The 12020-nt window shown below is 46.8% G+C and overlaps 1 protein-coding gene across 9 annotated transcripts in view; it reads left to right on the top strand.

Annotated features, from left to right (window-relative positions):
* Nucleotides 1-12020, top strand: part of MAP4 (microtubule associated protein 4) — a 147185-nt gene that overhangs the window by 97227 nt on the left and 37938 nt on the right. For all 9 annotated transcript variants that reach the window (XM_067292091.1, XM_067292092.1, XM_067292097.1 and 6 more), the window contains 2 exons: nucleotides 1046-1192; nucleotides 2009-2179. In XM_067292091.1, coding sequence (XP_067148192.1) covers nucleotides 1046-1192; nucleotides 2009-2179 — 318 coding nt within the window. The remainder of the gene's footprint in view (nucleotides 1-1045; nucleotides 1193-2008; nucleotides 2180-12020) is intronic.

Raw genomic sequence — 12020 nt, 5'->3', positions numbered from 1 at the left:
TGAAAGCTGTGTTCGGGCTTGGAGTACTGTAGTAAATGGTGTGCGAAGGCCGGTATAAGTTGGCACAGCACTAGCAGCAGCACTCCCGGTAGCACGTAGCGACTGCTACAGAGATGCGCAATCCTAGTAAGGCTGTCAAAACAACTTTTTTTTAAAGAAGTTAAGATGATGATATGCCTTGCACTAAACTTCTTGAGTGGAGCTCAGCTCTGCTGTCAAGATACAGGCAAAGGAATTGCTTCACAAGGATTTTCACTTCTAAAATGTGGAACTAGAATAAGTTAGTGCTTGTTCTTAGGACTTGGCATTCTTTAGAGCTGTGTGTTTTGAGGACAGCCGTAGGAGCACTTTAGTGCATCCCTGGTAGTGTTTCCTTTTGTATCGTTATTTTCCCCAATAGACTGAACAAAGCTGCTTATCTGAAGACGGTCTCCGAGTAGACTGATAGGCTTTGGTAATTTTGTGACATTTCCTTGGCATGACTATAACAGTCCATGGGGGAGGCAGGGCACTTGTTTTTTTCCCTTGTGGTGGACAAGGGATTTTCTGCCCTGCGTAGATGTCTCAGAAGAGACTGTCCTTTTTGAGAGGAATGGTCAAAATATAACAGATAGTACTGAGGAGACCCAGAATGTTGATAGATTGCAGAAAGATGTGTAGTAAGAATTTTTTTTCTTTGTTACCTTCTAATACTGTTTCATTTAATGATAGGAATAAACTTCAAAGGAGAGGAGTTTTAACCAAAACAACAAAAAAATCCCTACTAGAATGTAGTAGCTCAAAGACATAGGTGGGAGAAGGAGAAAGTAAATACCAGACACTGGGGGGGGGATTTGCTTTAGCAAAACACTTAGGCTTTCAGGAGGGGAGGGTTGGCAGAAAGTGATCCTCAAAAGCAGGTTGTCACTGTTATGAAAGTGAGGAAGACCTTTAATTTGTTGTGGAAGAGATGGATTAGGTAAGGAAGTGGTTTTATCTTGCTTAATCTGATCTAAATTAAAAATTATGTGAACTCTTACTTTTGTTCTTTTCACTTTGTTTTCAGAAGCAACTGCAAACACAGAACAAGAGTTGAAGGTCCCAGAAGCTTGTGCTGAGCTTCCCTTAGAGAAAGCCAAAGACATTGAATCATCTCCCAGCCACCATGCAGAGCATCTTCCAGAAAAAGTAGACCATCTTCTAGAACCAGCAGGTGAGAAGTGAGAACTGCAGTAGAATACTGGAGCCAGCACTTCACCATCACCTAATTCCTCCCCACCACCCAAATCATCTTTCTTCCAAACAGTCTCCTCCTGTCCTCATTGAGGACAAAGCAATCAAGATTTAATTTCAAGGAGGTTATGAGCATGTGCAAATGTCAGGGCTGTGTTTAAGATATGTGGTAGCCTTAACTTTTGAAGTTACCATCATATAAATTGTCTTTGTTTCTTCCTCATCCACAGTTGCATTAATTTATTATGATGTCTGTCACAGCCTTTGTTTATAATATAATTAATTTTATTTAAATTAAAAAAAAATCAAACTGATCTCCAACATAATTATATCTTATGAACTTGTTATATGTAGCTACGAATTTTGTAGTGTGCAAGTTCTTCTAGGAGACGTCTTCTAAGGTGTATTTGAATATTAGATAATAACTAATATGGGATGGTGATTCCAGACTGACAATGGAGTGTATTTTGGATTTGAATTCCAGTGGGAAGCTAGTATGGTCTGAATCCAGTTGACTATAAAGAAGAAAAAAATTCTCGCTCTGTACGTAAGCGCCAAGACAGTCTTGGTTTCGTGTTTTACCTCTACCTTGGCATGTCAGCCAAAATATAAATTGTGAGGAGATAATATTTATCATGGTAGACTACCAAATCTTGTAAACTTCATCCCTATTTGAAACAAAAACAAAACAGAACAAAAAAGATGACTCTTTCCAAGGGCTTGCTCCTAAAGTACTGGTTACCTGTATTTGTAAGAACTGAAACATTCTTTTTGTATTTTCCATATTTCTCTTCAGCTCCAGTAGAAGCAAAAGAAGCCCTGGCACTAGAAAATAAAGAACTCCTTCCAGAAAAAACTGTTACTGCTGCGGATCTTACTGTTACAGAGAAACCAAAGGAGGAGGCTGGACATAACCATGTCCAACATGCAGAACCCCAGCAAGAAAAAGCCCTGCAAGAGACTACAGGTAGAATATAGATAATACTCGAGTTTTAGAATGGAAATAGCCCCTGGGAACTGTTCACCTTCTCCTCCTGACTGCATTGCCACCTGAGCAAGCAAAAATCTCTTTTGCGCCAAGCAGCCGTGCTGTTCTTTGCGTTCATCACAGGGATTCTGCTTGCACTTTGCCTCTGATTCCTGCCCTCTTAAACACGCTTCCCCCCCCCCTTGTTCACAGGACTAAAAGTCCGAATATGGGCGCTGCTATTATTTTATCACTGGGACTGGCTTATCTTTTCTGCTGTAGAATTTAAAACCTCAATATCTTTCTGCTGAAGAACTTAAAACCTCAACATCTTTTTTTTCCATTTACCGCATAGTTTTTTATTTTGGTATTAAAAAGGACCATTAATTCTGATTAAAATATTCTTAGTGAAGACCTCCTTCCAAATTGAGTTGTGTAATTACCAAAGGAAAATGTAATTTTCTTCCTGCTCCACTAACTCAGCCTCTCCAGTGAGCTATTATTGCTTACGTGTCTGACTGGAGGCTGATTTGTGGGCCAGGGCTAACTGACAAGTGACTGATGCTCTCTTTAAAATCAGTGGCCTGTAGCTAAGGCAACTAGTGCTGCATATAACTGAGTACAGCAGATGACTTCTGTTAGGGGGGTTCTGCCTTGTGCTGCTTTGTGGGTGCTGAGGGGAACTTCGCTGTCACACCCCCACCCCCCGTTACGTCCGTCCTCTCTTCCCTAGTCTCATCTTTCCCCTGAACTTCTATTTTCTCATTTTGGAAAGCTGCCAAAGTAAAAGGATATAAAAAAAAAGTGCATCTGTTATCTTGTCTTGCTAAGACAAAATGGATCCTTAATGCTTTATAAAAAAGGATAATGTGTCCTTGCAAGAACAATTGCTTTCTGGTGGGGTAAGAGCATGTATCAGAAATAATCTTTAATAACGTCGACTTATTTATCGGCAATACTTTAAATAGGTTCTAAGTGTAAATTTCTATCCCAGCACCACTGAGGTGGATTTAGAGTTAGTGTAGTAGCAGCGCTGAAAGTTCTGCATTTATGATTATTTGGACTGTTTTAGATAGCTAAAATCACTTCTTTTTTTGTTTTGTTTTGTTTTTTTTGTAAGGCAAATAGTTGCTTTGATATTTGAGCAGGCTTCCTGTATTCCAGGTCTACCTACTGCACAAGTAAGGCAAGCTAACAAATCAAGTGAACGCAGGTTTGGCAGAGCAAAACCTGCAGCAGTGCCTATTGCAGATGTGCCAGAGGAACGTCTAATAGGCTTCCCACAACAGAAGAGTCCTCACCCAAAAGTAGACCCCTATTCTGTAGCAGAGCTTGGATGTGTTGCTGGAACATCCCCTCGCACTAGGGTTTCCCATAAAAAGGCAGCCGAGCGGCCATCCAGTGCGCTGTCAGAGTTTGCAGAGAGCTGCAGAGATGTGCCAAGGGAGAGCTGGGATTTGGAAGGTTCTTCAGGCATTGTGAAGAAGAAGAAAAAGAAACCAAAACAAAAGAGAAATCAGCAGCCAAGAACAATGGAGTTCTGGGATGAGGATACTGCAGTCTCCCAAGCTCCTAAAAGTTGTCCATTTGCTGTTGAACTGCAAAAACCAGATGTCCGTACCATCTTGCCTGCTGAAGCTCGCAAAGAGCAGTCAATTGCCTCAGGAAACGGAGCTTCAGCTATGCCAAAGGATGCTAAAATAACAACTGGAAGTCTGATCTTGGATGATCAAAATGCCTTCCCAGTGCCAGCACCCACACAGCAGGCCCAAAAAACTGACACACAGATTGAGTCTGTGTTGGATGCAAAAAATGGAGGCTTCGTGAAAACAGAGGAAATGAGAGATGGCAGCTTGATGTTACAATCTAAAGGCAAAATAAAACAGGTTCCCTTGGAGCAGATGGACAAGGCAGACAAAACGAAGGTGGGGGAACCTGTTACAGCAAAGGTGCCGACCAAGCCTGTGGAAATAAGTCATCTTGATAAAAACGAAAAGAGGGAGCATAAGGAGTCAGACCGTTCAGACCTGAAGGCATCTCTTTCAGAAGAGATCAATCTAAGCAAAGTAGAAGCTTCTTTAAAGACCAAACCTTCAGAAGTTCCCCTCTCTGATAAAGGTAAGGAGGCCAAGTGTGCATCTCCCAAGCATGAAACATTCGCTGAGACTGTCCCCGCTGAGCTTCAGACTTCCAGTGGGTCATTGGAAGAAAAAGCAAAGAAAAGAGGTAGTGAAAAGAGCAAAGAGGCTGAAAATGAATCCTTGAAACAGCCTGATCTTCTAGAGACCAGGGCCCCAATAGACAAGCTTCCTCACGAGCTGAAAACAGCTGACAAAACTAAAACGGTATCTCCTGATAAGTGCACAGAGGTCAACTTCAGCACTTCGGAGGGAGTACTGAAGACCACAACAGATGCTGATAAAAGGTCTGTTACACCATTAGTTGTACCAAAACCCGAGGAAGTTATTCCGCTGAAAAACAGAAAGGCTGACAGTTTTTCAGAGCAGACGTTACTCCTGGCAGCTAAGTCTGATACAACTAAACATCCCCCCTCTGCTGAAGCAGTTGACAGAGTTGTAGTGGCAGATTCCCCTGACAAAAACAAGGAGCCTGGATTTACTGCATTAGAGCATCAGGCTGCAAAAGACCCTGATACTGTACAGGGGATGGACAAACCTAAAAAAAAGCGTGGTGAAGGGAAGGTCAAAAAAATTAAGAGTTTCCCTGAGCAGCTACCTCTTTTGGAGGATGCGAGCAAACTTGCTGGTGGAGGGAAGGCAGATGAGACAATAAAAGAAACGACTTTCCCTGATAAAGGCAGGGAGGCTGCTTTTGCTCCAAGAGGATATCCGTCAGCAAACATTACACACAGTTATACTGCAAAAGCAGCGGACAAGGCGAAAAAAAGAGGTAGTGATGGAAAAAGTAAGAAAGGCGAAAGAAGTTTTTTCCAGCAGCCTTTTCTTTTGGAGGGTAAGAGGGACGTAAGTAGTTCTCCTGACACAATCGACAAACCCAAAGAAATAAGTGTTAGCGATACAGGCAGAGAGAGAGGCTGTCTTACTGCTGAGTGCTTGCAGGAAAACGTATCAGAGGTAGCTAAAACACAAAGTCCTGTTGAACCGGTGACTCAGGAGCCCAGACAAAATGTTGGAAAAAGGGAAGCGGCGCCGTTGGGCGCTTTAGAGCAGCCGTTACCTCTGGAGAGCGGGACGGGTGAAGCAAAGGGTCTCGCTGTGGCTGATGCAGTCAGCAAAACAAAGGAGGCAAATGTGATGAGTAAAGGCAAAGAGCCTGAATTTACTTCTGCAGGTGAATCGGTTAGGACAGATTTTAATGCAACATTCGCAGACAAACCTAGGAAGAGGTGTAGTGATGGGAAAAGAAAAAATGAAAAAAATCCTTTTGGACAGCCTGCCGTCCTGGAGAGCAGGGCGGAAGCAAGTCCTCTTCCAAGCAAAGAGGAGGTGGCTGGAAACACAAAAGAAGTGACCTTTGATAAAAATAAAATGTCTGATTTTGAAGGAGATCTCTCGCTGGAGGATCTGACGGGTATAACCAAAGAGGTGGTGGAAAAGCCTGAAATACGGGGGGGTGATAGAAAAAGCTTCTCTAAACAGCTAGTTCTTTCAGGCCATAAAATAGAGACAGCAAAGCCAGAAATGGTCAAAACTAAAGAAACTTGGCCCACTAGTAAAGGTAAGGAAACCGTCGTTAATACATCAGAGCCTGTCCCAGAGAACAGGACAGACAGAGCCAAGGTGCGCAGCCCCAGCAGCGAACCGGTGACAGACAAGCCGAAGAGAAAGGGTAGAGATGTGAAAGGCAAAAAGCCTGAAAACGTTCATGAGCGCTCTGTCACGCTGGGTCTAGATAAAATCCCTGCAGTAGCTGAAGAGGTGGGAAGCATTACAGAAACTCGCTCTCCTGATAAAGGCAAAGAGAATAATTTCCCTCCTGCAGCGAGCCTGCTAGGCGGCCTAGCTGATCCAGCCAAGGTGCAAGCTTCTGCTAAGCCTCAGGAGCCAGAGAAGTCAAACACAAGTAATAAGGAGAAATGCAGGAAGATGGAGGCTAGTTTGGAGCAGACGTTTCTCTTGGAACCTGACGCAGCTGGAGCGATGTTTGCTACCGGTGACGCGGGGAGAGCTGCCGGATCCAAGGCAGGAAGCTCCGCTCGCTGTAGCAGCGTGGCTGGACTCCCTGTTTTAGGGCAGCCCGCTCTAAACTCCAGCTCCCCAGTGGCAGATCGCAGCTTGGCCCCAGAACCTGATAGGTCTAAAAAGAGGGACAGTGATGGAAGAAGTAAAAAAGCTAAAAATGCCTTTGAGCAGCCTGTTTTTCTAGAGACAAAAATGAGCAGGACTGAAGTGCAGCCTCCCATGGCATCGGAGATGCACTATGGCGTGGAAGAAATGGGTTTTGTAGATGAAAACAGAAATATTAAAAATTTCCCCCTTGGCCTGCAAATGCCCTGGAATACTAAGGGGAGCTTCTTTGAGTCCTTTGCTCAGGCAGCAGTAGTTAGCCCTGAAGGACCTGCCAGTGTTTCTTCTGGCTTCCCAAAGCAAACGGAAAAGGATGCAGGAGGTAAGGTGCTCCCTTCTTCTGGAGTGGTATTGGAGAACAGCAGCAGGGGGCCTGGATCTAGTGATAAAAAGGAGATGCCTGAACAGAGATTTTATGAGCACCCGATCAATCTGGGCCATGAAGAGCCGGGAAAAGACGTTTCAATGAAAGAGGAGGATAAAACCAGAGAGACTGGTTCCTGGGAAGAGGGGAAGATGGGTAACCAACCTTCTTTGAATCAGTCAGTTAAACAGGACATTAAATCAAAAAAGGATGAAGTTCCCCTTTCTGCTGAAGCAAAGGTGGGTGATAAAGAAATAAGAATCACGGATAAAAGGCAAGACCCTGACTGCACCTCCTCAGACCTTCTGCGGAAGGTGGCAGACACGAAAAGCAGAACAGCTCCTGTAGGTGCCAATGTGACGGTGAAAACGGAAGAAACTGTCTCTTTTGGTGAGGAGGACACCGGGTGCGGTTCCTCTGGCTTCCCGGTGACAGTGGAGAGCAGAGCAGATGCGGCCGTGCCGCCGGCTGCAGCGCGGGCATCCGCGGAGAGCAGCGCTGAAGAGACCGAGCTGCCTGGAGGCAGGAAGGGCGAGCAAAGCTTGCTGAAGGACCCCGTCAGGTTGGACAGCAAAGCAGATGAAGCAGAGGCTGCTGATTTAAATCTGAGAGCTGCCCAAACGTCCAAAGTAAGTCCTAAAGATAACAGTAAAAGTAATTCTCAACTTGCAGAAGAGGCGGCTGCTCATGATGGGGAAGCTCACCTGGAGGATGTCCCAGCTTTGAAGTCCGAAGCAGAGAAACGTGAAGACGCAATGAAAGAAAAAGAGGAGGAATTTGACGAAAAAACTGCGAAGGAGTCAAAGAAAGAAGAAAGAGTTAAAGCAAAAGAACAGCTCAAAGGCTACATGAGACCCACAAAGTCGCGAGGTGGTCCAGCTGTGCCAGCCAGGTCCGCCGCTCAGGAGCGAGAGAAACCAAAGCAGCCGAAACCCGCTGGTATGAGCCGGCAGAGGCAAGAGAAAGGTGTGTGCTTGCGATTCGAGCTAGCGGCAGTAACGCAGACAGCTTGTGTGCAAGACCTCGCTATTTGTCAGTGCGTCAGCATGAATACGTAATTGTTAATCCTACGTGGCACAAACGAGCGTGGCATGACTGGTTTTTTGGCTGATCTTAAAAGGCTGTTAGTTCTGCTTGCCTGTCTCACAGTGCTAATTCCCAAACTTGGAAGAACTGACAGCTTGGTCTAAGTTCCAGAACTGACTTTTTGTTTTTTTGGTTTTGTTCATTCGGAGTTAATTTGACGTACGTATTGTACCACCTAATTCTTAAGTAAACTTGCACTTTTGGGGTTCAGTTGCATTAGCTTCTTGTCATCAGAGACTGAAAACGAAACCCGTTGGAGATGCAACGGTAGGTCATCTCGATCACCAGATAGCCCTGTATGCCCCTGGAGGGCAGCACAGGGAGCCGAACGTTTCTGTAGCAGGACATGTGCTTTCTCTGGCACGTGGGGTTTGGTTTTAATACTACATCAGGCTATCTGCAACCAGCCACTTTTCCTCCTGCAATTGGTTTGTGACTCCATCTTAAGCTACGTTGAGCTGCTCTATCTATAAAACACGTTTCCTCTCTTGTACTTGTAGAGAAATAGTCTTTACTAAAGCAGAGTTGTAACGACAGGGTAATTGGAGCGATAAGACTTCCTCTCTCTGCCGAGACCTTGGGTGGACTGGTCACCTTTTGGGCTGTTTCCTCTGCCTCTGTCCATGGAATAAGACCCCTTTCCCGTAGGAAATGAAATGGAGGTTCATAGGGACTTTGAAATGGAGAATATAGCATGGGCGCAGATGAACTAAAATGAAAAATATCCATGGGCTTCTGGTCATTCTAAATCTTCCTCAGAAATAATTGGTCTCTTCTCTGTGCAATTCAGCCTGCTGAAATGGGCTGGCGAAGTCCATCCCCGCTTAGGTGCTCTCGTTTTTGCCTTGTCATGAGGCCTGGAAGTTCGTTCCTGTTCCTTTTTCCACGGAGGTCCACGCTGCCAGTTTGCATGACGCAGCCGCTAACTTAACAAGCGTAGAGCTCAGCGCGCCTTAGCATGCTGGGCAGGTTTCTGAGAGGTTTTGTGATTTTAATGAGTGTTGCATAACCTGAAGTGGTTCTATTTTGGTGGAAGTGGTGTACTCTGCATGAACTTGTGCCTGCAGAAGCAACGTTCTTTAGTGCATGATGCTACAAAATAAAGCTAAAGGCCGTCCTTTTTTTTTTTTAATTTCCTTTTAAAGCTTTTCCGCTTTCTGCTAGAAGTCTTTATTTTCCCTTGCTAACTGCTGTATTTAAGGGGCAATACTTCAGCAGGAGATTCACGCGGAAAGGAAAAGCCCTTCCCGCGTGCTTTGCGCAGGTCCGCGGCATGCCGAGCCGAGAGGCGCCTAGCTGGGAGCAGCGTGCGAGTATGTGGGTATACGCTTGGCGTTTATAAGTCCGCCTGACCCGAGCTCGCGCAGGACTCGGATCGTATCCCTTGGCTTTTACCCTTTCAGCACGTCGTAGGCTCGCGGTGGCTTTCCCAGAGCTCTGGGGGCCGGGTTTGCCGGGGAGCTGCTGCCCGGCAGCGGCTCCGGCACGGAGCGGCGGCTCCGCGGTCGCTAACCGCTCCCGAATCGAGGAGTTGAGGGATCTGGGAGACCGTTACCTCCGTCCAAACGCTCGCCGGCCCGCAGAGCCGGGGACCGCGCTCGCCCCTGCCGGCGGTGCAGCCCTCCGTCAGGGTGACGGCGGGTCGGGGGGCTCCGAGACCCTCGGGTCGAAGGGGCTCTAACAACCCCCAGTTGCTACTGCGGTAACTAGAGCGCATAGGAGCTGTATTATTTTATTCTCGTAAAAAAACGTATTTTACCTATCACCAGAACACTTCATCCGTATGTGTCAGGCAGGACTGTGAAGTTTCTCCTTTTCAACATCTAATATCCACATTTTATATATATATATATATATATATATAAATAAAATGTGGATATTTTATATATATATATATATATTTTATATATATATATAAAACCCTTATTTCTCTGTCCCGGCGGGCAGTCAGCGATCCTTTATCGGAGCAAGGCGCGTGGATGCTCCGGCGGCTCTTTGGCCGCAGCTAGTAAGCGCCTTCCCGATGCTGCGGGCTGCTCCGGCTGGCGGGAGCTGTGAGCATCTTTTATAGGCTGCGCCCGAAAACGGCTCCTGTGATTCTTTTTTATTTTAAATTTTAATTTCAGTTTTGGCTTTGAATTCAATCCCCTCCTGCTCCTTCCGTTGCAGCGCTGCGGAGCCGTTGCGCCACTTCTTGCCTGGCGCCGAAGCTAAAACCGGGCGCGAGGTGACCCCGGGGGGGCTGTGTGGGGGGGCAGGCGCCCTGGCAGCTGCGGTGCTGGGCCGGCGCCGCTTCATCGCGATATTTGCTCTTCTTTTACCACCGGGAGCAAGCCCTTCTCCGACTGCTTCCGTTCCCCGATGGCTGTGCGTTATCCTGCTGGCGTTTCCGCGGGGCCCCCCCTCGTTCGCGTAATTCCTGTAATTCTGCGCTTTGTCTGGTAACAGCTCCCCGACCCGTGGGCACGACGGGACACGTAAATCGCTGCAGCCCTCTCACCCGAAATCGTAATCGTGAGCGCAGTTGCGGACAAATGCTTCCGAATGACAGACCGAGTGGCTATTTTAATAGTGCTTTTCTGTTCTATTGCAGCCCGTTCGTTAATTAAGGCTTGCTGACTGTCCCGGGTAGCTGTAGGAGAGATGAAAGCCTAACGACGGCAGCTGCCCCTTCTCGTGTCCGTACACGCTTATGAAGCACACGCTTATATATAATTCACGCACGTGAAATACGTATCTATGAAGTCGCAGGAGAACTGCGCCGTTGTCTGCTCATCCCCTCAATTTTTGCGCTTGCGCATGTTTTTTCGATTCTGTTTTAACAGAAAGTTTTGTTAAAGAACCGGTTCTGTTTGCAATTAAAAGATGAGCGTAGAGCGCATTTCTGCCAAGCTGTGCTTCCCAGGTGCCGGATATTTATAGCCTTCCACTTGTTTCAGGGAGGCAGGATCAGTGCCTGGCTCTATATATGTTCTTTGAAGGAATGCTCAAAGCAGCTATAATTGGCTGCGTATGGCGAGCTCTTTCCCATTGGCTTTGTACCGCACGTTATATCGATACCGGCTTTTCCTCCGGCCAGACGGTCCCGTTCAGAGACTCACACTTGAACCCGGCATCCCCTCGGTTAGCCCAGCACTTCCCAGGTTTGCTCGTCTTCCTGCTCGTCTTTGAAGCTCTACTTTTCAGGAAAAGCTGGGAACGAAACAAATATGCTGCCGTTCTTGCGTTCTGCCGGATTAAAAAAGTTAAACGCATTTCCTTAGTAACGCTGTTCACCTTTCGGAGGACGCCTGAATTTTAAATCTCGGCTCTTTCTCTGCTTATCTTGCCCGCTTACTGCTCACGCGCCACGCGGTCGCCTTGGCTTTGCCTCTTTGCAGCTCCCACCATCGAATGCTGATGCTATAAACCAGCGCTGGTAACGTTTTGAGTTGGGAGCTCTCCTGAGTGCTTTTAATTCCGTTTTTTGGCTGGTCGATAGGATTTTAATGTATTGTGTGTACGTTCTAAAGTCAATGAGTTTTGGGGTGTAACTGTGCTGTCCCGTAGAGCGCGAGACAGTGGTCAACGGCCTCGTGGGGCCCCGTGCGCCTTGGCGGGTGGCAGCCCGCGGGCAGCGGATGGGCACACTGCCGTCTGGCGGTCCCGGCTCTTACGGACACGCCACCCTCGGCAGTTCTGATCCGTTCGATCGCTGCCTGCTATGGGTAGCAATGCTTAACTGGAGATCGTGCCGGCTGGAGACGTTGGCAAGGAGTCGCTCAGCATCTCCTGGAAAGCGATGTTGCCTTAGAAACCGGTGCAAAGGACTGCACAGAAACAATGGTGTTAGATTTAAAAAAAAGAAAAAAGGAAAGAAAGGAAAAAAAGCAAAGGCATTAGAAAGAAGTAATAGCTTCAGGAGCAAAGCAAAAATAGAAACGCTAGGCTGATTCATCTGCTGAGGCTGGAAGCTTGCAGATTGGGTGCGAAGGCATGACGTGCTGATGTAGTGATCCTGGGCTGCTCCAGTTACCGGCACTGTGTCGGCCCTGGAGATCATGTGTTTTACCTGGAGCGCTCAGACCTGGTGAAGGGGGTGCGATGCTTCGCAGCTCCTTCAGCGCTTAGGTGCCTCTTCCCT

The sequence above is a fragment of the Apteryx mantelli genome, chromosome 2 (assembly GCF_036417845.1).
Source record: "Apteryx mantelli isolate bAptMan1 chromosome 2, bAptMan1.hap1, whole genome shotgun sequence".
Lineage (NCBI taxonomy): Eukaryota > Metazoa > Chordata > Aves > Apterygiformes > Apterygidae > Apteryx > Apteryx mantelli.
Note: the sequence above shows the minus strand (reverse complement) of the source record. Positions and strands in the feature narration are given on the sequence as shown.